This window comes from Anser cygnoides, chromosome 8 (genome assembly GCF_040182565.1).
Source record: "Anser cygnoides isolate HZ-2024a breed goose chromosome 8, Taihu_goose_T2T_genome, whole genome shotgun sequence".
Lineage (NCBI taxonomy): Eukaryota > Metazoa > Chordata > Aves > Anseriformes > Anatidae > Anser > Anser cygnoides.
In genome coordinates, this window is record NC_089880.1 from 25,702,250 (window position 1) to 25,726,464 (window position 24,215).

At 40.5% G+C, this 24,215-nt stretch overlaps 1 protein-coding gene across 1 annotated transcript in view; it reads right to left on the reverse strand.

Annotated features, from left to right (window-relative positions):
* Window positions 1–24,215, reverse strand: part of LOC106033024 (AGBL carboxypeptidase 4) — a 924,726-nt gene that overhangs the window by 172,538 nt on the left and 727,973 nt on the right. Inside the window, exon 9 of the mRNA XM_048062129.2 lies at window positions 23,247–23,361. Within this exon, the coding sequence (XP_047918086.1) occupies window positions 23,247–23,361 (115 nt within the window). The remainder of the gene's footprint in view (window positions 1–23,246; window positions 23,362–24,215) is intronic.

A 24,215-nucleotide genomic window follows, 5' to 3' on the forward strand; every position in this document is an offset into this window, starting at 1 on the left:
TCCCCGGTCTCAGCTTGCATTTCCTATCTAAATACTGAAGATAGCTTCAAAGGATAAGTACAGATTAGCAAAATATTCAAGGTGATTGAATGGATTAGTATTATTGTTTAGCACAATGCAAGGTGATAGAAAAATCCACAGAAAAGAAAGATCTGATATCTGGACAGCCACTTGAAATTATGCAGCTCACACGCTGAATTTTTACATTTTTGTAACATCATCAAGTGTCACAGTAGATGCCTGAAAACAATTCCAACTAACGAGTGGGATTTAAAACTGGGGATCTTGAGCAACAGGTGGAACAAAAAATCCTAAGTACACTGCTATTTTGTCACACAGAAAAATCCATATGCTAGTGCCAGAGGCAAAAATAACACATTCTAACAAACTACACATAACAAAAATCTGAAGAAACATTTTTCTGTAGGAGAGGGGGAAAAAAAAATGAACAGAATTTAAATGCATCAAGGAAAAAATATCTTAAGAGGAATTTTATCCCACATCAAATTCCAGTTAGAGAGCATAAATAGCTGACGTCCTCACCATGCTGGCTATTGTAATCACACCCAGCAGCTAATTCTCTGTTTTCCCCACCCACATAGAAATCCATGCTTTAGTTATAGGTTTACTGATGTGTTGTGTTCCCCTTAGGTCACAAGATTGCAACCCCTTATGAAACAGACAGACCATTTCACTGCATGACATGGCTATTTAGTTTATTTCTAGGTACCCAACAACAACAGAATGAAGCTCAGGTCAAAATAAGAACAATTTCATGTAACCTGTAATTAGGGATTGAGATCTTGCATTCAGACATTACAGTACTAGAGTCTTCTCATTTTCCAGAACCAAAAACTTGGTGCTTCAAGAGCTTAATCAAAGCCCCTAGAACTCGGGCATCTACGGTTTGTGTTTCATTGGTTCTTGGAACATTTCACAAGCATTAATGAAATCTTATCCAATGCTGCGGCAAGGCAGGTGCATACTATTAGTCTCACTTTGCAACTAAGACAACCGAGAAACAGAGGGAGATTGAGTGAATCATCCAAGATCGTGCTGGACTTGTTTGACAGGGTCATAAATAGAAATCAGGTCTCTGCAAAAAGTAAATAAATCACCTCTCTCCCTGCAAGAAACAGAAAAATATTTGGTTAATTTTAACTGTGTGTATCCTTCCATGCTTCTGGGATACAGCCAGGAAAGGAAATATCACTATTCCAAGCAATGTCGTTCCCACAGAAAGTACAGGCAGACTCAGCCATAAGTAACAAGTGTGCCAAAACAGCGTGTCCTCACAATAATTTCATTTGAATGTTTAAGATCCAAGATACTGGTACAAGGATTTGAGATCTCAATGAACATTATTTACCTGAAGAGAACCCCAGCTCCAAGTTTACCTATGTTTTCTCAAGGGTACTTATCAAGGCAGGAGTAACCTGCAAATGACATTCACCAAGTGGACACAGGACAGCTAAATATGCCAAGTGAGCAGAATTGTCTCCAGACATGAGAAAGCAACTTGCCCTGGACTGTGGCAGGCAACTTTAGAAAAGACAAACAAATTGGTGTTGAGGTTACTTTCTGCAGTGTAACAAAACAGCTTAGCCGGAATGCACGTGTGGAAAAAATGAATAAACCCAAAGAGCCCTCCTTGGCCCAAACACTCCAGATTTATCCCCATTTCCAGGAATGCAATATTCAAGTTTAACTGGAAAGCTTACAATATATTATTTGGGCTAAAAAGGCAGTTTGCTTTTTACTTGTCTTGACAGTTTTGACAAGATGACTATCAGATGGAGGTTCAGAGATAGATGTAAAGCAGAAAAAGGCCAATTATCAACTTTCTTCTCCTTCAGAAAGATTTGAAACTGCTTCTCTGTAATGAACGATACGCAGGTATATCATTGGAAACTGAAAGTTGGCGTACACCTGAGGCAATCGGCACAATAATTAGGACAATTCTCAAAGATAAACACTTCTCTCTCCAAATGTATGTTCATAGCTCTTCTGGTCTCCCCCACCCCTGGAATTACAAGTCAGGACTTTACAAGTCAGGACTTCCATTTGGGAACACCGGCATCCTCAGTGCTCTGCAGCCATCTCTGTGGCCATGCTGCTCAAACTAGGATGGCTAACCTGGCTCACAGTTTGTCCAGACTGGAAAATAAATTAATGTTGTAAAAAGCAAACTCTTATTGCAAACAAAAGCTGTATGGCTTTTATTAATCATTTAGTGCAAGAAGGGGACATTTTGAGATAAACTGCAATATCACAATATCTCTTTAGCCTCGTTTCTTTCTTCACCAGACCATATTGCTTGCTTTAGTATTTGAGCAAATGACAAGAAATTTTCAAGAGAAACTTGCAAACTTAAGGGACTGAAGGGAGTATTATGCAGAACAGTAGCTAGCTCTGGACACAACAGAACTTACCCATTAAATAAGACTAGTCGTATGCAAAGAGGGTAAGAAGGATGATCCAAAAGCACTATGTCAGATAATATAAAATGTGTTAGATTCACAATTTGGGGGTATGTGTGTAGAGGGTAGAGATATAAAAGCAGCAGACCAGCTATGAGGATAAGAAATTAAGGAGACTAAGGGAATGTGGAGTAAAGAAAAGCAGGGTAAGAATAAAAGTGGTAAAGGTGAAAGAAAGGAATTGCTGAGCACGCACCTAATCACAAAAAGCAAAGTGCCTAATAGAGTGCATTCAGAGTGGCCAGAGGTTACTGCACATTTATGACATATAGAGAGCAGAAACAATCACAAAGTTCTGCTATTTCTAGAGCACCATTCAAACTCAGCCCACAGAAGTAGCCATTTCATCAAAATAAATACAAGACTGCCAGGCAAAAATGAGACACAATTTTACCTGTTTGTTTGGAATTATCTCAAAATTAAGAGAAAGAAAGGAGGGTGAAGCCATAGAGACACATTGCTGGGACCAGTAGTTCAATGCCAGCATCCTGTACGAGCTCTTTTCACAAGCAAGATATTTAACTAAATAAAACTCAGTTTATTTTTCTGAAGCAATTCCCATATTGTTAGAAAACATCTCAGTGCTAATAAGGAATAAGACTGACCATTCATATATGATAACTGAGCCAAAACTAGAGCCTGGTGCTAGCAACATCTGGTACACCCATACTTAACAAAAACGCACCAAACACACACACACACAAAACAGTGGGCCAGATCGGTGCAAGTCAGTGCAACTCTGTTGATAACTATATGCAAGGATATCAGTAAATTTATGCCAGCTGGAGAGCAGACCCTCTGACTCACATTAGACAGCTTAAGAAAGGCAGACAAATCTCATTCATACCCCCCACTTCCCAATTTAACAGGGCTGAAGATATCTGTCCAGACAGCAGTTTAGTCCGCTTATGATACAAATCACTTCTTGGGAGCATGCCACTGACCACAGACAGCTCTAGGCCACCAGCCTAGAGTAGGTGACTGACTTTTGGCTAAAAGATATAAAAAATAAAATTGAAACCCTAGTTGGATTAATTTTTACAGTTTGTGAAGTAGCTGCTAACAACAGAGAATGCACCAATCTTGTATCAGTTAAATCATGTAACTGTAGGTGTTTTTATACCTACTACGTAAAGATCAGAATCTATAGTGCAAGATCTGACAACTTGAAAATAGTAATCCCCCTGATCAAGTACACAAAATTTGGATTTTTCAAAATACTAGAATCCCAAGGGAAACTTCATCCTCAAGCAATTTCAAGCCAAAATTTCACAATCCAAAGAGGTACACAGCCTTCCCCCCCACCCCCCGCCAAGTTTTCAGAACAGAGCATCTAAACCTTTGAAATTCTCTCATGGCTTATTTGTAGGCATCTCACTGCATCCCAGTGAGAGTGGATGAGATGGATAATTGAAAATGGGACACGTGGGCATCAAAACAAGCAAAATGACCCCCTCCTTTCTTTTTTTCTTCTGGTTCATGCTTCTAAATGAAATCCCAGGCTGTCTTCCAACTGCTACTCAGAGCTGTCACAGAGCAGGAACACGTAGAGAGCACTTAAACGACTGACTGACCTATTTCCATCTTTGTCTGTGCTGCTGCATCTAAACCCTTTGTTCTGAATTCTATGCACATACATGCACACGTGCACAGCAATTTTCCCGCATACTCCCATGAGGAGCTATTTCCAAAGCCTAACCTCAGCTCCTAAAGGAGCTCTCTGTAACCTCCAGAACAGCTGTTAACCCCATGGCCTAAGTGCCCTCCCTAATTAGGTTAACTTTTGGGAGTCTACCCTTTGGGGGGAAAGTCGAGAGCTTTGGCTCACTACCTTGTTTTCACTCGTATCAGGTCTGTTCCCCACTGGATGTTGCTCTACATCCAAGGAATTTGTGTACAAGGATACTTCATCCCTCTTAAAAATGCAAGCATACAGAACTCAATTGCTTATCAAATAAATTTAAAATCACATTAATGGTCAAAATTCTGGCAACTAAGTTCACGTATGCAGCCAAAGACCACCGAAAGAGCACCCAAATGGCTAGTCCCTTCCCACAGCACTCTAACCAATGAGACTTGAGAGTGGCAAAAGGTCTCCAAAGCTGAAGGGCTCTTGAATCTTCCTTGTTCCTTTTGCAGCAACTAAATGAGCCTTGTTACCCTATGTGACTTCTGTGCTACTATATGTGGCTTCCCAGGAAGCAGCAGTCACTGTCTTGCTGATCTTGGCTGAACTTCAAAGATATAGAAAAGTTAATTGGAAGAAATGAGACTTCCAAAAAAACCTGAGTGTGTGTAAAGACATTCAATGAAAGATTTTAATGAAAACTCTAATCCAAGGAGCTGCAATAGAGTGACAGCAGTATTCTTGATATTGTAGTGGAACCAATAATACTTAGGAGGAAACTTTTCTTTCTTAGTTGTTGTTCCTCCAAAATGAACACTTCATATGCTTCCCCCCTTCCTACCCCTTTCAATTAAAAAGGCTGGAAAATGAGAAATGAAAAAGGTGTTAATGAAGGCAATATAGAGCATTAGAAAGATTCCTTTTGAATATGGCTATATTATCCCTTACTGGCCTCTGAAAAAGGATACAGTAAATGTTTTTTTCATTATTTCTTCTTCTAAGAGAGCTCTGACGTGAGTGACTATAATTATTGCTTCTGCAGTTTTGTATCATTCTCTCAGTAAGTTTTCTATCTCTGCTGAAGGTGTTTTTATAAAATGAAACCCTGGTCAGCAGGGTGCCAAGTGCTGCAAAATCCTGTTGATCATTTGAGGAGCAGATCATACTCTTGAAGGTTTTTAGAAAGCCTCACAGAACTAAGCCAGAAAAGTGAACTTTGAAGAACCCTGAAAATTGTGAAGAACTTCAGAATATTCAGGTACTCTGAAATGCCAGGGCAGAGCCTAAATTCATCTAGCCTGATTTAAATAATGAACCATCCAATGACACCAAGCTTCTACAGATATGTCCAGACATACAGATCATTTATATACAGAGATATAAAGGACAAAGTTTGGTTTTTACCTGCAGGCTTCATGAGAGGACAACCTGCTATATGCCTCAGTAGCTTGTTTCACAGATTGAAACATTTCCTTTACTTTTTGAAAGTTTCACTCTCGAAATATCATTGTCATATCCTCCTCTGCAAAAGTTTTCAGCACCGCACCTACACTACCACTCTGCCTGAACACACGCATGATGGTGGCACCAGCTTCCTATATTAAATAACATTCTCTCCTTCGTCTTGCAGTACAAGAGATGTTTTACAGACCTCAGATTGACCTTTGATACTTTTCCACGCTCCCATTTCAAATCTCCAAAAGCACAGTCAGTTCAACCAGACGTACGAGCTAGGGCAGAGCGCAGGATGAGTGCAGTGACTCAGCTGAGGTCTTTCAGGGGTACCTCAAGTACCTCAGTGCGGACCACATTCATGTAACCTTCCCTGCGCTCTCAGGAGGGCTTTCAGACAACTCCAGACTAATAAATGGCATCTGTTATTCGACTCAGTATTTTCTCCTCAAATAGTGGCAGATGCATTTCAATGGCATGTCAACACAACACAAGAAACCAGCGAGCAAATCACACCAACACAGACTAGCAAGTAAGGAGAAAGAAAGGCGCTCTCCTTCTTAGCAAGTGATGGTCCAATGCTCCAAACAGATTTTAGCTCTTACACTCTAGTTCTGTTTATTGCCCAGTAATAAAGCTAAGTATCAAATGTTATTATGATTCTGCTCCCCAAAGTAATTCCCCAAAATCTCCTGAAGTTTGTTTCTACTCAAGTCAAGGACTGCCACAAAAAAAATCTCACTAGTGGCAGTCTTCTCTCATTTCCTACTGGAGCTCACATTTGGTACAGTCAGAGTGTGGTAGAAATCAGATCCTTGTCGGCAACAGGCTCAGCCTGTTATAAGATTGCTTAACTTCTTGTTAGCATGCTCTGTCCCATTACATGTTGCAGGACTTAATGAGCACAGATTACCTTTAAAAATACCCCCCAAAGTAGCTGTAAACCCAGGTACTCAAAATAAAGGAAGTGTCCTTTGTTGAAAGCTAATCCAATCACCAAAATCAGTTTGAGAATTTGCATTAAGTCCTCTCTCAGGACTACACTGAAGTTCATCATTCATTTAGATATTACAACACTGAAAGCAGGCCTTCACTCCTAATCTCTGTGCAGAGGATTTGGTATTTTAAAAAGAGTAAAGCAGATGACAGTACCTTTCCTCCTGTTCAGGTCTGTATAATAAAGGCCTGTTTTCCATCCTTTTCAGGAGATTAAAAGACTGAGATTCCTACATAGTGTAGTTATATAGAGGTATGCTACGTAATCAAATTCCCTTGGAGGGGCTATTTAAAAATTTGGGATAGAGAGACTTCTGAAAACAACTCAAAGCATGCTGATCTTTTAGGATGACTGGAAATAGTGTCCAGTGGAGCCTTGAGACATGCAGCTGTTATGTTCTTGTTACTTACAGATCTAATCATTTCTTGCAGAGACTACCAGGATTTTATTTGTGATGGCATCGACTGCTCCCAGAAATACATCTTCATGTAAAACCAAATCCTCTTATGTACAGGAGAACTATCAAGCTAGTTCTAGAAATAGAATAAAATTGTTCAGTTGGAGGGGACCTACAAAGATCATCAAGTCTGACCTCCTGGCCATTTCAGGGCTAACCAAAAGTTAAAGCATATTAATTAATGGTATTCTCCAAATGTGCCCTTTAACAGAAAGCTTTTTGCTGGTTGATAATTTTTAATGATGGCTCACAAGCATCCAGAAGAGTCTCACTCATTAAACAAAATTTTATACAAAGAGAAACATCTCAAATGATATTTGCCAAAGATTTCTGCCTCTTTTTTTTTTTTTTTTTCTTTAAACAAACAGACACAGAAGCTTAGGACTCCAGGCTGCTCTCTGGATAAGTTTAACAGTCTCAAGAGAAAGAAAAAGAACAAAGAAAGCGAGTACACCAAGGCAAAATTCTGTCCTGCAGCTGAACGCTCTCCTCCAAATTCCATTCCTCATATGCTGTGTCCCGAGGTGCCCCATCCTGCCCCAGAACAGATCCTTAGCTAACAGGACAGAGGCAGCTGCTCATCTCAACACTGATGCACTTATGCCTGCAGGCAGTCCCCTGGGAAATTTTACTTGCAGCTGGTTTAGGCTCTCTTGTCCTATTGGACTCATTCACGCAAAGGAACAAAATCTGATGGCAATAGCTGTGTTAGGAAGCCAAGCTGTTATCACAACTTATGGATCAGAACTGTGTGCCTGGTCTGCAGGAGATGAGGAATGCCCAGAAGGCCACCAATAGCTATGCACCTAGAGGGGAATGAGCAGTAAAACAGGGATCAAAAGAGAAAGTTCCATACTTGTGAAAATCCAACTTTCAACTTCCTTAGCTGTTTCTTTGACCATTTTTATTTTATAGGTTAGAGATTGAATATTTTCAATTATTTTTTTTTCTTCCACATTTGATTATTAAAACAAAGCTCCATGTCTGTAATGAACTGAACTGGCATTCAGGAAAATGCAGGTACAAACCATTTCTGATCATGCGAACACTGATCAAAATGGTCAAAGCTGACCTTCATCCTGCTTCTGCAGACCTAGATCTACAGAAAAAAAATGCTTATACACCTTCAACCCAACAGCTCCTGTTTAATACAAGCATTCAGGAAAGCATCAGTAGAAGTTAACTGGATTTTCTAAGAGATTATGAAGTTTTATTTTTATAATGTTTCTTCTGTACCCTATTAAGCTTACATGATATCAAGCCTTAAAGCCCTCTGCACTAGAAAGTTGAAAGAAAATGCCTCTAGCTTGTACTGATTCTAATGGAATTTGTCATTTGAAAGGGAGGCATTGTCTCCAGAACTTGTAGAACACTTCAATTAGATTAAATGATTTAAGTATGTACTATATCCAATTTTTTTTCAGAACTGTATAATATTAAAGGAAGACCAAAAGATCATCAGGCATATGGGCTTCTTGCAAAAGAAATCCATCTGCACTGAACAGTACTTTGAATATCATATTTTAAAGCTAGAAAGTAGCTAACTGATCATATTTCACGATCTACCATCAACTAAACACACAAAAAAACCACCTCCTTAAGGCAATGCTCCTTCACAAAAGTAAACAACCAAAAACCACCAAAAAACAGAACTTAAGAAAATATTTTGATTTCAAAATCTATCCATCAGGAAAAAAACACCAGTCTTTAACCACCCCCTCAAGGACTAAATTTTCGTTTTCTTCTTTTAATATCAGTGTCAAACTTCTTGGTTTCGCTCTTTTAGGCCCTCCCCTACTATACTGAAAAGTAACTCATTTTATTTCATGTTACCATATTTCTAAAGTATGGACTCAGATCATGGACAGATGAGTCTCCACATATTGTCTCAGATCACATCATTCCTTCACCTGCTGTTACCCTAAAACTAAGCTCCAGGACACTCTTGCCATATAGCAGTTTTTCCATTTCTCTTTTCATTCTTGTGGTTCTTCAGAATGGGACAAACCCGTGCCAAACACAAATGTTTGCACACCTATGGAATGCACTTGTCTGACTGTCTTTTGAGAAGCTGAATTTTTTGAATATTCCTGGAAACAAGTAATAAGTTTTGAGAGATCCAAAACACAAAGAGCATAACTAAATGATAATATAGACCACAAAAAAACAGCGTTCTTAGAACATTGATCTAGATTTTTTCAGACAGGAATCAGACATAAGTCTGATATAAATTCATTGTTCAAAACATCCTGGTTGGCTGGATCAAGGTCGCTGTGGTTGTCTCCCCCTCCAGGTTCAAGATGAAAAAGTAGTTGACTGAGTTCTTCTAAGGTAGCAGTCATTTGACTTCCATGGGAATTTATGAATCCTCAGCTGTGTTGTTACTGTTAACAAGAGCTGACAGTTAAATGCATTTCATTAACAGAAACTAGAATGAGAATGACAAGATTTAGCAGATCAGATCTGTAATTGAAAGGGTGACCAATGTAAGGAATAAGAACTGTCTGCTGGGACTGTGCTTGCTTCTCACCCATACCTATAACAGTGTACATCTCCTGGATGCGACTTGTCTTTCTTTTACACAAGTTAGCAAAGCATCAGCAAGATGGAGATGTCAAGAGGAAGCCTACTTGAACATCAGTTCCTCCTCTCATGTCAACAGCAGACCTAAAAGTAAGCCTTACTGGAAGAATTAAAAACAAAAAAAGATTTTAGCAGCTGAAAATGTACAGAATATTTGCAAAGACACAGCAGAAAGTGAAGGAGATAGACTGGCAGTTTGTCAATTGATTCTTTTCAGTCTTGGAAGAGCAGACAGAAGATCTATCCAAGGACAACTGCTGGGGTAAAAACTTGCTGAGAGTGCTTGCATGGAATGGATATTCTAACTGTGTAGCTTCCTCATTAGCAAGCACTGCCAGAAGATTGACTGAGCCTTGAACATCTGTGGATTTCCAAAACCTACTGAACAAAACTATCTCCAGCTGCACAAAAAGACAATTTAATCCAGATGTAAAACAATGGGTAGAACCATAATACTGATCAGCTGCAACAGAAACGAAAATCCCAGAGCTAGAATTGAAATGATGCTTATAATGGGAGATTGGTAGAGCTCCACAGTTGCATCCAACCAGTGAAGAACAGAAGAACATGCTGAAGAAACACACCTTTTGGGTCAACCTTCCTTGGCAAACCTATCGGAAATCACTGAAAGCTCCCTTCCACAGCTTCACTAAATCTAGAGAAGTCCGGGTATCAGTTAATACCTGAAAGTTCTTTAGCCTGATTGTATAGATTTCTATTGTGTTCCCTGCCACTAACCAGAGGGGAGTGGAAAAAATGCAAATGTAAAGTGTATATATATATATATATGTATATAAAACCAACATTACTCATCCTATTATATTTAGTACTTTGTCTTCCCCTGCTCTAACAGCTTGCTTGATTGCCTTGTCCACCTGCTGTGCCACACTTTAGTTCTGAAAGCACTTTGTGAAAGTGAGGATCACTTATGATGCGCTTGTACAGCAGCCAGCAGAACAGGATTGTGGCTTTTGGTCAACACCACAGCGTCAATGCATTATCAGTCATCTGAACGTTCAGGCTGCCTTGCTAGCCTGATGCGATTCAAATCAATATACAAAATTTATTATTAATAATATAAAATATAGCCAGCCTGAGAGGCTTTGCACAATTTTGTGACATCCTTCTTGAAGTTCTTGAGATTCCCAAAGATGAACACAACGTTGTCATAAACCATTCTTTAATGTAGCTTACTCACTGCCTTACAAAGTCAGGTCACAGCTCAGCCCACTCCACAACTAGCGACCAGTCATGTTTACATGGAAAACCCATTCCCTCACCCAGCTGTTACTTGGAGAATCAAATGCAAGGCCTCTGTCTCCCTTTCTTCCCACGGGCATCACACAGAGACACCACGGAGAAGTTCAGGCTTTTCCTAGAACCAACAGAGCTGGCAGGCTCCCGGGATCAGTGCTACGTTAGCTTCAGGGTGTTGGGAAGCTCCGTCCTTTTGCAAGCACTTGGATGTCTGAATGGCAGTGATGAAAGGGAGGGGGCAGCTAAGCCCCCCCCCCCCCCAACAGCATTCCAGTGTTATTAGAAATCCAGCTGTTCTCTGCAAACAGGCAGGATTTACTGTTCATACTTTGGTTAAAGAGACAGATGAAATTCCCCTTCCCCATCCATTATCATTGTATAATCTATACAATTCATCAGCTCAATGGCTGTGTCAGTAAAGAAAAAGAAAGGAGCGCATTAGTATTCAGAGCACACGCGCCACACAAGACAGCAGGTTTATGATCTGCGCAACCTGAAATAAGCTCTTCTCTTCCCTGGGGACCTGGGTTAACACCAAGTAGCTGCACGTTAAGTTGCGAATCCTTCTATTAATACACATCCTTTCCAGCCTGGAAGGGTGAGAAGAGGCAGAATACCTGTCCCACTCACACTGGCAGAGATGGCTACTGCTTTTATGGTTCCAGCTGCGCCCAGAAACGTCACATCCATCCCTTTCCTGACCCCAACCCCTCCATGTCAGCAGAGCATTCTTCCTCCAGCTCCCAGGCACCAACCAGGCAAAGCCATCAGCTGTCAATCAGCTGTCACATCTGCCTCCTCCCGGGCTATCCTGACATCCCCCCTCTGCCTGGCGCCAGGGGCTGCAGGGAAGAGGTAATCTGCTATGAGATTAATTGCTCCCTCTGCCGTGTCAGCACACTCATGTTGGCTGCTGTATTTAAACGGGGTGGGGAGAGAAATGGATTTCATGGGCGGTTTTTCACCACATGTCACAAGACATAACAGTTGCATGGAAACAGCTCGTCTCCAGCCCCTGACACCATAAAGCCCCAGTTCTCCAGAGCCATATAGGCACGTTCAGCCACCCAGCTTGTTACCAAGCAGTAAAAATAACCATTTGCACCTACTAGTAAACAATAGCCCTAAGAAACAGATCATAAACGCAAGATTGCTCTTGAACACTCCAAAAACCACCCAGGAAATCAGCAGTCACCCCTGTCCTCCATCTCCAGGGCCTCAGTAGCTGCGCTACTACCACCTAGATCTCAGGCTCCAGCTTCAAAATTGCTTTAAGCCCATTACACCCAATATGCCACTAAAAATGGCTCTATCCCTGTTCATTTCTCCCTCCTGTCATTGTCCCATTTTCCTGCCTGCACAGGGAGCCAGCTGAGAACTGCTTTGTCAGGCTGGTTTTCTGCAGGATCAGTCCTTTTCTGGCTCGTAGCACTGCCACACAAGCACCAGTCCTGGCACAAAGGAGGTGACAGGGATGCATGGCCAGGAGGGAAAAGAGAACTGAACTGCCCCTTTGGGTGCCAGCACACACTTTCCTTAGCTTAAAATAGTTGTGAAACAGCGGTCTCCAATCTCTCTCTACTTCAGCAGAAAAGACTTGTGTACTAGTAGCTAAATAAAAAGTTTCTTTTACAGATGCAACCTAAATTTTTAGATAAGCACCAAGACTATTTTTCAAGGGCTTGTGAACTCCTAAGACTCAACACTTAGCCATGTTTCTTTGGAGAGAATTCACCTATGAGAATTAACCCGATCAAAATGGTATCATCTGCAGACAGAACAGAGGGTGCATCACCTGGGAAGGGTGAAAACAAGGTTCTTCTGTGTCACAAAGATTAGGGGGTCCAACAGCCAACATGCTGACCGAGACGTGTGAGTGGGAACTTCAGGCAGGCACCTGCCTTTACACACATCGGAAGTGATGCACATCATCAGATTATTTAATGCTGTTAATACAATATGTATGTTAATACAAATGTTATTAATACAATATTGTTTTAGATAATGGGTGTTTATTATTTAGATTTGTCTCAGGATTGTTTTCCTGTTACATGACACTGCCCTTAGGACTAATATTATAAATTACACAGCAAGCTGCCATCATTTTAAGTGCTGCAATTTAAAAAGAAAAAATAAAAAGAAAAAAAAAAGAAAAAAAAAGAAAGAACAGCTGTCATGGAGGAAAAGAAAACAACAAAAAACAACGTATACAAACATTCCCTTAGGCTGCCTTTGTTTTCCTAATAACTTGGATGGGGTTTCCCTCTCCCCACCCACACAGCCTGATTTGGAACAGGAGTACAGGATGTCTACATTGATATGTAATAAATCCTTCCACCATAAACTGAAGGCGAGTACTGAACCTTCTGCTTGCATAACGTCATGCAAATGGACCAGAAGCAAGAGCACTCTTGCACAGGCAACAGGAGTGATCACTGGCTGCTGGTTATCTGTAAATGGGTGCAACTTCAGAAAACCCCAGGATCTCTGTCCAGAAAGCTTTTCTCTTAGCTGCCTTCCCTGACAGGTGGCAGGAAGATCTGTATATGTAGGTAAGCAGTCATTGCTTAAATAAGGCGGAAATGGAGGGGAGTTGAAATGTTAGCCATGATGAAAAAGATTCTAAGGTACTACTTGGGGTGAAACAATCCAAAATGGGGATACAGACTAAGCACATGCTGGACATTTCTGTGCTCATGGATAGAAGACAAAATACCTTTCTCATTCTCCCTCTTTAATCTGTTCCCCTAAAAGGACTAGCAAGTGATTTCATCAATGCAAAATTTGACCTCAAATTGGTCATTTCTACAGTAAAATGAAATATTTCTTCCCTTGATTTATAGTTTACATTTTTCCACTTAATTGTTGCAAAGACAAACCCTGTTGGCGTGAACAGGCACTCAAATATACCCCAGTAAAGCTAAAATACAAAGCAGCGTGGTTGTGTTTCTGGACCAACAGAAGCATCTAGGATCTCCTCAAGAGTCAGAAGAGCACAGTCGAGTTGCTTCATACTAGACAGAAGCCAGGACAGAAATCTCTTCCAAAGGGTCTCATAAAGTGAGGGAAGGATGGAGGATTCCAGTTAAGGCACAACTTTGCTCAACAACCCTGATGGCACAAGGACAGCTTGAATCCCCATGTACAGCCTGGGTGTTGGCAAGGCTTCACGCAGCCCTTACATCCCAGGACGGGAGCGTACGGCAGGGCTGGAGCTGAGCTCAGCCTCATCAACACTCCAGGTTCTGGGATCTGCTCCAGATGAATCCACAACAACTCAGTGATGCTGCTGGCAGGACCCATACGATGCAGACAAAGGCAACAGCATTCATGCCAAGCTTTGGCTGCTCTTGATTTCTGCACGGAACAATACCTTTTATTTGGGCCAGTAATTTGTGTTAAGGAGGGAAAACTAAAAGGGCGAGGTAAGGGGAAGATAGCCCACAGAAAAATCACACACATTCCTGAGTCACAGCTTGTCCCTGCAGAAGACACTGCTGAGCACTTCCCTGAACTGGATCTTCAGCAAAGCAGTGTTATCATTAATTTCAATGGAGCGAAGGGAGGAGACTAAGCCTTGGGAATTAGAAGCTGGACTGTCCCCACTGCTAGCAGTTATGCGAACACTTTCCACACTACACAACCTCTCCTGCTGGAATAAGCACCCCCCGGACATCTATCCTGTCCAATGCTGTTGCTGTGAGTCAGAGTCCTGCTGGCAACTGCTGGAGGGTCTCTGCTGCAACTGCAGCTAGGTGCAACGCCTGTTAGAAGCTAATGCCATGCCATGTATAGGCAGCTGCCTGCAGACTGCCAATAATAATAATAAAAAAAGTTACAGGCATGTCTTGCACCTGTCTTTGAAAATAGCTCAGAAAACCATACCAGCAGATGGCACTTGCAAATACACCGCATACTTCCTGGGTTGTGTCACAGCAATAGCTTTCTGAGTCTGGCAAATAGCCTTTTCGGAGCAGCCCTCCAGTCTTCTCTATCAGCTCTTAAATGCCATGGATTGTGGCCTGGCAACTGCTGTTGAAGAGGTAGAGCTCAGCTCATTATAACGTTAGGCAGAGACCAACTCAACATGTTTCTCCCTTCTCTCACTTGCAAAACTAACAATAAAGCACTGCTCTCATTGCATGGGTATATTTAAAGATCACATTTTTCTAACCAATATTGTTTGGTACCTACATAGTGCCTCAAAGCAAAGGAACACACCATGTTTTTTCACATAAACTAATAAATATAGCTGCACAGCTAATCTTGGTTATGAGATATAATCTTAGATATTCCTCAACTGCAGATGGGGAAAACAAAGCAAAGACCTATAGCAAATAAGCTGAAGTTAACTGCAAGTCATGTGAAAAATTAAAAAACAAAACAAAACACATTGGAGATTTTGCCTTTTTTTTTTTTTTTTTTTTAAACTGTGAGCAAGAACTCAAATCACCAGAGATACAAGCTAGGTGAGAGGAAAAAAGAAGGAAGCCCAATATATTTACTTAACTGAAAGTAAAGCAAAAATCTAAATAAGATTATTCAGATTTAAGATCTGCTATTCTGGAGGGTGGGGGAAGAAACACATTTGAACTAAATTGATCCCTGTTAATTACAAATACATCCTAGAAGAGAAAAATATGCAAAAATTAAGTCAGTGAAGGTCAAGAATAGGGCCCTACAGCAACACACACAAGCGTTACTCAGGTACAAAACTTCGATTCACTTGGCTGGGATTCACAAGTTGGGTGCTTATTCTCTGCATAACAGCTCAAAGGTAATAATCGCAAATGGTCCTATTTAAATGGAAAATAAATAGCCCTGTCTCTTTAAGAACACCATGTCTCATTCTCAGTGGAATAATGGCAGATATAAAAAAGCTATGATTTCAATATTTCTCGTTATGACTTCTCTCCCCGCTCATCTAAAAATAAAAGGCTACTGTCTAGTCCCAGATCAATCTAACTAAAAGAGAAGGGTTCACTTACAACAACAAAATAGCAGCTCCAACACTAGTTACGTATTCATCACATGTGAAAATGGTCCCATAATACTGCCTTCAAGCTCTTGCAACAAGTTGTATTAAATTAGGTTGGGTTTAGATTTTTTTTTTCCTTGTACCAAAAGCAAAATAAATATAGCTTTATTTAATGCTACTAAAAGGTTCAGATTCAACTGGAACCCCAAGGCATGTGGCTTTGTTGTTAAAGCACATATACTGACTCTATTGATTGGTGCAGTCCTCTGTGCAAGAGAATTTGTCACATCAATAGCAACTGAAAAATACTCAGGAGCTGTAATATGGTTTAAATGAGCAGTTACCACATCAATATAAAGAGCATTTTCAATGGCAGTAGATAGGAATGCTTTTGCAAGCCTGGTATTTGTTTTAAGATAAAGGATGACAAATTTCTTATTTATTTATTTTATTTTTTAAAACCCAAGGAAGCTTTTTTAACTAATAGTGAGCAAAACAGGAACCACCGTAACTGTTCCATGATCACAGTACTACGAGCAATAAAAAACACAATGGAAAGAAAACTTCCAAGCAGGAAAGAAACAGCAATGCTGTAAGCCAGATGGAAGTACAAGCCAGATAAAACCTTTGCTGCTTGCTTGACTCCCTACTCTTTCCTATTGCTGCTGACCACTGCACACTTGTATCACAGCTAAGGATCCACCCCAGACTTTGCTTTCCAGGACCCCAGCCCAGCACGTTGCATAAGCTCTGCAAAACATGTAAGTGCACACAGGAGAAAGAGTGGCACAGAAAATTTGTGAACCGTCCTCAATGCTCAGCAGGAGCTGGGGGACAAAAAGCCTTCTGCCATGCCTTATCCCCTCCCACATCCACGTGGAAGAAAGTAATAAAAGGGAATGGCTGACATTAAATGTGATCTAGGTGGGGGCAGGAAGAGCCTCATTGCCTTGAATCTAAATTAAGAAGACAAGGTGCAAGAAGGGCCACTGAGAAGTCCATGAGGCTCACAGCAGCCTGAAGAATGCAGCCTTTACTGCACCAGGGCAGGAGCTGAATGGCCTTGGACCAGAGGAGACAAAGTGCTAGCATTTACTGGCTGAGGACAAACCAGAGAAGTACGAGGAAGATGAACCCACTGCACTTTAACTAGGCAGAAATCCCGTCAGCTCAGGAAACGTCTGAAAGGAGAATCACGGAAAACTGAGAAAGTACCTGTGGGAAAGCACACTGAGCATCTTTTGCTCTTACCTTTCCCTTGGCACCATCCGCTGCAGCGTTGGTGGACACTAGGCTTGTGAGGTCTGACAGCATGGCTGTTCTCACAGAATCTTCAAGACATATAGCCTCTGATTTTTGTCACAACGGAATTGAAAAAACACCATAGGAAATTAATGGCAAGGAACAAATCTCCATTTCATGGGACTGAAAATTCCCTGTTTTTCAATAAGAAATAGTGTTCTATTTTCAGGGGATGAAACATACTCTAAAAAAAGCACCAAGTCAGGAAAAGTATAATTCTCTCTCAATCGCATCCTTTCATCCCTTGGGTTAATATACATCCAATATTTCTGTCACTGCAACAAAATCCCACTGAAGGAAGACGAGAAGCGGCATGTGCTGCAAGTTTTGAAGGAGATGAGAAATTTCACACTATCCTGATATCTTCTGGGTAACTGCTTATTTTATGATGACTAATAGGCAATTACTATGGTAATACTGCAATACAACATGTGTGAGGTTTGGGAATGAGAAATTATAGGTAACTACTTTGGACTCATTTCTATGGTAACAAAAAGTAATTGTCATTAAATACCAGTTATATTGCGGCTGTACCTGGTAATTATAGATTTTTTATGCCCAGTAACATAAATAAAACCAATAAATTTATTCAAAAGGTCCATGATTGTTTACTTATACGTTGTTATATAGAATACACAATGACAAACACCTAATTAGGAAAAATAAACTCCATCGAGAGCTTCATCTTGTCATCTGAGATGGATACTCTGTTTTTCAATTCAAGGCAATGCATGCGTTTCACATGCATGAAATGAAGCTAAGAAAAACCTTCCCACCAGAAAAATAGGTGAAAAAAATAATCGAGAGATTTTATGCAAATGACAGGATGCACATGAGTAACCACGTTTCCCGATTAGACAAGTGACAGTAAGAACGACATAGTGTGTGCAGCCACTGTGAACATACAGGTAAGTATGTATGTGGGTATAAGTATATACCCCCAAAATGTTGTAACCAAAGACCAAAATCAGCCACCACGGTGTCACAACATACAGTTCTAATTTAAAGCTAAGACATTTTGGATAAAATTCACTTATACTTTTACTGTCGAATGACCCTTCATCTCTTACATGTGAACAGGAATGTTGAATTTGGACTGCTAGTTACAGAAATAAAGTCCACAGAAACTTATTTAGGACCAGTTTGAACTGTTTCATTTGATCTGAAGGCAAATTTTCTCTTTATGTTTCAGACTCTTTAAAACTGACCTTAAGAAAGAGAGGCCAGTTCTTAAACAGATCGTGCCAGTAGCAAACAACAACTGTCCATATAAAATGCTGAAATTAATCATTTAAAGTGTTTCTCTAGCCTTTCCCTCTCCCTTTTTTTTCCTTCACGTGGAAAAAAATTGCAAAATTCAGCTCACTTCCACAATCAGTTTGAAGTACACATGAAACTATATTTTTGGGGCAAAAAATATACCACTTGTCCAAAACATTTCATCCCCAAACAGCTCTCAGTGCCATATGGACTCAACTCTGCCATCATTTACAGTGAATTTGGCTTTCCAGCTTTGGTAGGACTGGCCTCCTTTCCATCCAGCAAATTGTTTTGCTAACCCCTCACACAAGCAAACAAGTAAAGATTGTGTTGACTTCTAAAACGTCGTACTTCCCACTGAAAGAAGGAAGGATTAGAATTGGTGTGTGCCCTCTTTCTCCCATCTACACAAACTCTTGAAGACCCTACAATCAAGCTAGAAAGATATTCTAGTGATGACAGACCAGAACATTTCAGCTAATTAGTGGCTTTAATTTACAGAAGGGTGACACTGTCACAGCTTACCAATCAAAGGCAACACAAATGCCAAGGTTGGGCCTTCGTGGGTCATGCAACAAAGCCTTCAGAGAAGTCAGGATATTTCAAGTGCCTCATCATGGCATTTCTGTGATGCCTCAGTGGAGAGCTGCCCAGACTAAGAAACACATCCCTTTCGGTGCCAGTATGGGGTTTCATCTCCGGAAGGTGAGGCTGACAAATTGGAACTAATCTAAGACTGTGTGGTACAGTCATCTCGCCTGCAGGGACACATTTCAGCATTCAGCTGCAGAATGCCAGCTTAAGAACAAGCTCTCGATAAAGGAAAGTTCAGGCCAAGCCTGGGGATGCACGACTTTTAAATCAAGAACATGTTTTTTTCTTAGCCTAACCCCACCTCCCTGGGGACGGTAATAGATTCAGAAGATGATAATGCTATAGCACAAGCTGAGAGAAAAGTCAAGAAATCTCTCTTTGTGGCAGTAGTTTTCCTTTACTTCCTAAAACTGTTTCACAGTTTAATCCATCAGAGAGGAATGGAGAAATTCACAAATATACTTATTTTTTGCCATGTTCTTTTGTGAAGCAAAAAAAAAAAATTCAAGTCATGCCCCATCCCCATCAAAAAGAGTCTTTCAATTTGGATGAGAGCTGAGGACAAATTATGAGCCAGAACAGAGGGCCAATCATGCTAAAGAGCCACTGTTTCAGCTAGGACAACCTACGGCTTACTCCTATGCAATTTAATTAACTAGCCCATGTAGCATAACTTTTTTTTACCCGTTGTCTGTAAAGCCAGTTACACTTAGAAGTACAGCAATACCAGGCTTTAAAGAACTTCAAGTAAGAGATCAAGCCTGTCTTCCTCTTTGGGGAGAGACCCTACATCCTTGGACATAATAAACAGCAGGTCCCAATCATTATTCTGTATGTTAGAAAGAGCTGGGTAGAGTGTGGCAAGAAAAGGACTGTGGAGCTTTTTTCACTGAAGAAAGAGTGTAGTGCAGTAGTTATATTCACAGAAGGGTATGGTACTAGCAAACCAGCAAACAACAGCTAGTGCTGCAAGCAGAAGCAATCCCAATTAGGCATTCAGCACTTTGGCTTGCAGGTGAATTTTCACTCTGAGGGCTCTGCTTCTCTGCGTCTAACATTTCAGACAACTCCAGCCAGCTCTGATCTATTGTGGCGTAGTTTCCCCATGAATTTCCATTTCTTCACTCGTTTTAGAGAAAAAAGATGGATGAAAGCAAAAATTAAATGTTCTGATTTCTAAACAGTCAGAAATTTCACTGCAAATGAAGTCTAGTAGAGGTAATTTCACCAGCTCTCTTGGTTCACTTATATAAGCAATAGATATAAAGAGATCCATACTAGTTCATTTTCTATTAGAAGATTTATGCTCTAAAATTACAACCAAATCACAACTTCTATTTTTTTTCCCCAAATTGTGTAGACTTCCCAAATATTCTAAATTAGAGAGGAGACTTAACCAGCCTTTTAGCCTCATAAGGCATGCTGTCTTTTCATTCCCAACTGTATGTGTCCACAAACACACTTCTCAAACACTTGCATATACTTGAATACATCAGTAAAGTTTAGCACCCTGTTTCCATACATCCTGTTATACAGAAAATTGACATTCATTTCCATGACCATTTCTTTTAGACCCACCTCAATGTATGTGCAACATATAAAGAGCCTTCCTCACAGATGTTCCTGTGCCTTGAGCACTTGTGCTTTATAGCTGTGATATTAAACTCCCTTGTTGCTGGTTATGAACATTTCACCACAAGAAAGTCTCTGTATAATCACAACCCATTTGGTCTGTTCTCTTGAGAACAAGCCGCAATTTATAGATAATAGACAATTATTGGTATTATTGTTGCATTTTTAGCTTAAACTCCTAGACCTCAGTTCACAAGCACTCAAAGGAAAACAGATTTCAGAGAAGAGCACAGGACCTGCGCCATCCACAAGAGTCCTCCATCTCCAAAAGGCACAAAGAAGAAAATCCCACCAGCCAACTGTTACCATACTGTCCTGTGTAAATGAGTGATTAGTTTCCGTCCAGAGAACACAAGAACTAGCACATCCCATCCCTTCTACAAGAACTGCTGACACACTCAGGCTTTTAATGGTGCTCACTACGCTTGGGATTTCAGAGGACAGCCAAGTGCATCCAACAGTACACTTTGCCAACTGTACAAAGCTGTGTGCTGGTGGGGTAAAAGAAACTCTCTCACACTGGCGGGAGATCAATTTACAAACTCAAGCATGAGGTTTAATTACCCATTTCATTATCTTAGCTTGCATAGCTCTGAATGTGCACCTTCAATGAACCAAAGAAACAGTCAGTAGCTGCTGCTTTGAGAAAGAGGGAGATAACAGGAAGTAGAAGTTCAAATGACTAAAGCTGCTCTCGCTGCCTATGGCACCACAAACCTTGCTTGCAAAACAAGGAGGATTGTCCCCAGCTGATACACCTGTGTTATACCGTGCTGCACTGAGGAAATCTGAAAGTCCTATTTATGTGCTAATCCAAAAAAAGACCAAAAGAGATGAAACAGTCTTATCTAGCCAATCACATAGAAGCCACGGAGCTAAAATTTGAAATACTAGCAATTGATCCTTAGAGATTTTTTTTTTTTTAAAATCATCCAGCAAATTCAGGCAAGTAAATTGTGATGTGCTTGTGGATTTTGTATGAGCAGGAAATAAAGCGTTTCCTGTAAATTATTCACTCAGCACTAGTTAACTACAATGCCGGCACATTACTAGGCTTTTTAATATTCTTCTCAAGATAATAGGTAGCATTTTGCTTATTATCCTGTTTTTAAGTTATTAGTTACATTAGGCTTTTTGTAAACAAAGTGAAGAATTGCAAGAAAATCAAATGCTTTTCCAACTACCTCATTAAAAGTCCTTTTAGTTCAGGAGGGTTGAAATTTCTGCATCTCATGAAAGGCTGAAACAATAGCATATCATCAGCAATTCCAAATGAATTCACATGCCTTTTTATAATACTTGGGTTCCCAGATGGCTTTTCAGGTTATGAGCCATATACGTGTCTAAAGCTACATGCCTCTGAAAAGGTATAAATAACAATACAGGAGAAAAACCTACAGGGCAGGAGAATTTATGGTATGAAAAGAAAGCTACTTAATTGCAACTGGAGTTTCCTCAGTGCAAGGCACCTGCACCACAGTAACGTAGCGTGAGATGGTACAGCTATTTAAGGGCTTTATTCCTGTAAGCTGACATAGAATTTATGATAAATTCGAGATGCCACTACAGCGATATTGCTCTGCTATTGGATTACTTGAGTTGAGGGAGTATCAGTGTAGCTGGAGGGAGACCATGTATCCTTGGAAGTTTCACATATAAAACATGTACATAAACAATGTGAAATTACCCAGGTAATTCTCTACTACTTCAGTTGAGTAAGAAGCAAAACACAGGAGGACTAAGAAGCACATATCAAAACAAAGAACAGAGCCAGCTACACCAAACTGCATCTTCTAACTTCTTCCTCAGTGGTCTCCCCTTCCACACAATAATCCACTTTTATTCTGCTTAGCAATGCAATACCTAATTAGATCAAAGCTCAAAGTAGCCTGGCTACAGTGTACTGTGTTTAGTCTTGCACTGTAAGCAAAACCACATACAGTATATTAGAGTTCTCTGAAGAAGCCCCTGAGAAATATGTGGTAGATGTAATTGCCCCCACAAACAAATCATCAACTAATCAACTGCTTTTCATTATCACCTCCAGCAGCACATCTATTTTGTAAATAAACACATTAAGAGCAAACAATTTTAGGGAAAACAAAAGATTATCTGAATACATTCCGAACAGCGGAGGAGGTAAAGCAGTAATTCAAATACTCAAAAGGAAGCAAGATTAGCATAGGGTGGATGATTATTCCCTTCCATGTATCACTATCTATTACAGTACAATAATAGTTTGAAATCTGTGACTTTATAATAGATGATCTGGGTAGTTGAAGGAAACTGTGATTGACTGACACATTTACATAGAGGCTGATGAGCAGCATAATGAATGCATTCATAAAACACAGCTAAGGTCTAACTCTAAGCTGACTTTAGCTCCATATCTACAGGTGGGTTGCAGAGCAAATATCCTGCTGTCTTGGAGAGTTTCCCCCTACCTCCTGAAGCAAGTAAATTTGCCATTGAGTCCCCTTCTTCGACAAGAACTTCAGAAAGGTTACAATCACATGAAAACCTCCAGTTTAAGAGAAATTAAATGAAACTAGCCATACAGTGACAAAACGGGACAGGGTACATAAGGTAGATATAACAAACATGCAGATTGATACTCTACACCATACCTGTAATTTCCTAGGTATACCCCATCAGGATTGAGCATAGGTGCAATCTTGAATACCAGGTGGTCTCTCAGTACTTTTGCAATAGGATGCTGGCTCACAAGGAAATCAATTATACCTGTGAAAAAGAAAATATGAGTTTGAAGAGGGAGGTTTACAGCATCAACAGTTTCCGGGTATCTTTCTGAAAATTCACACAAACGATTAAAATGATCATTCCTCTTTGTTCCTGGCAATGCTCCTTCTTCCAACAGAACTAACCACTTACAATAATGTAGCCCTTTTCACATTCTAAAATACTCCAGAAATAAAAACCTTAAGGATAAATAACTTTAGTCCCTCCTTATAACACAAGTACAGTACAGCCACATTATCAGACACAGCCAAGCTTCCACGGAGGGACAAGTTACTGCTCACCAGCTGAGCCACAATAACAAAACTTTTGTCCTTGTAAGTGGTGAAATGGTGATGTAAAAATTACTACTTTAAATGTAGCACCTCACATAGCCAGCACATCTGTGGGCTCACAGTCAGTTCATTAGTGGCAATTTGTTGAACTGATGCACCTCAAATTTTTTTTTGAGCATGCATCTAAACCTACCCTTGATATATGAACACAGGGATCAGGTCATCTGAATGTGTAAAGAGGTATAAAATGTCCCACTATTTCTGGGAGGGTTACATAAACTCTATACCAGGCACAGGGGAAACTGGGGGATTGTTAGACTGGCATTGATAAGGTCAGATTCTTCACTTGCTTTACACCCATTAAACACAGGAGTAACTCCGCTTCATCAAGGCAGCTCCCTTAACCTGGAACCAAGGCAAGTGACTGGGGAAACAGATCCTAAAAGACCTTCCACAGGGCACAGTCAGCACCAGACCCCGCGGGAGCTCCTGCCTCTGGGCCCAGTGCTCAGGAGCAACTGAACATCCCCATGCTCCCAGGCTGGGGCAGGAGGCAGGCTGTTG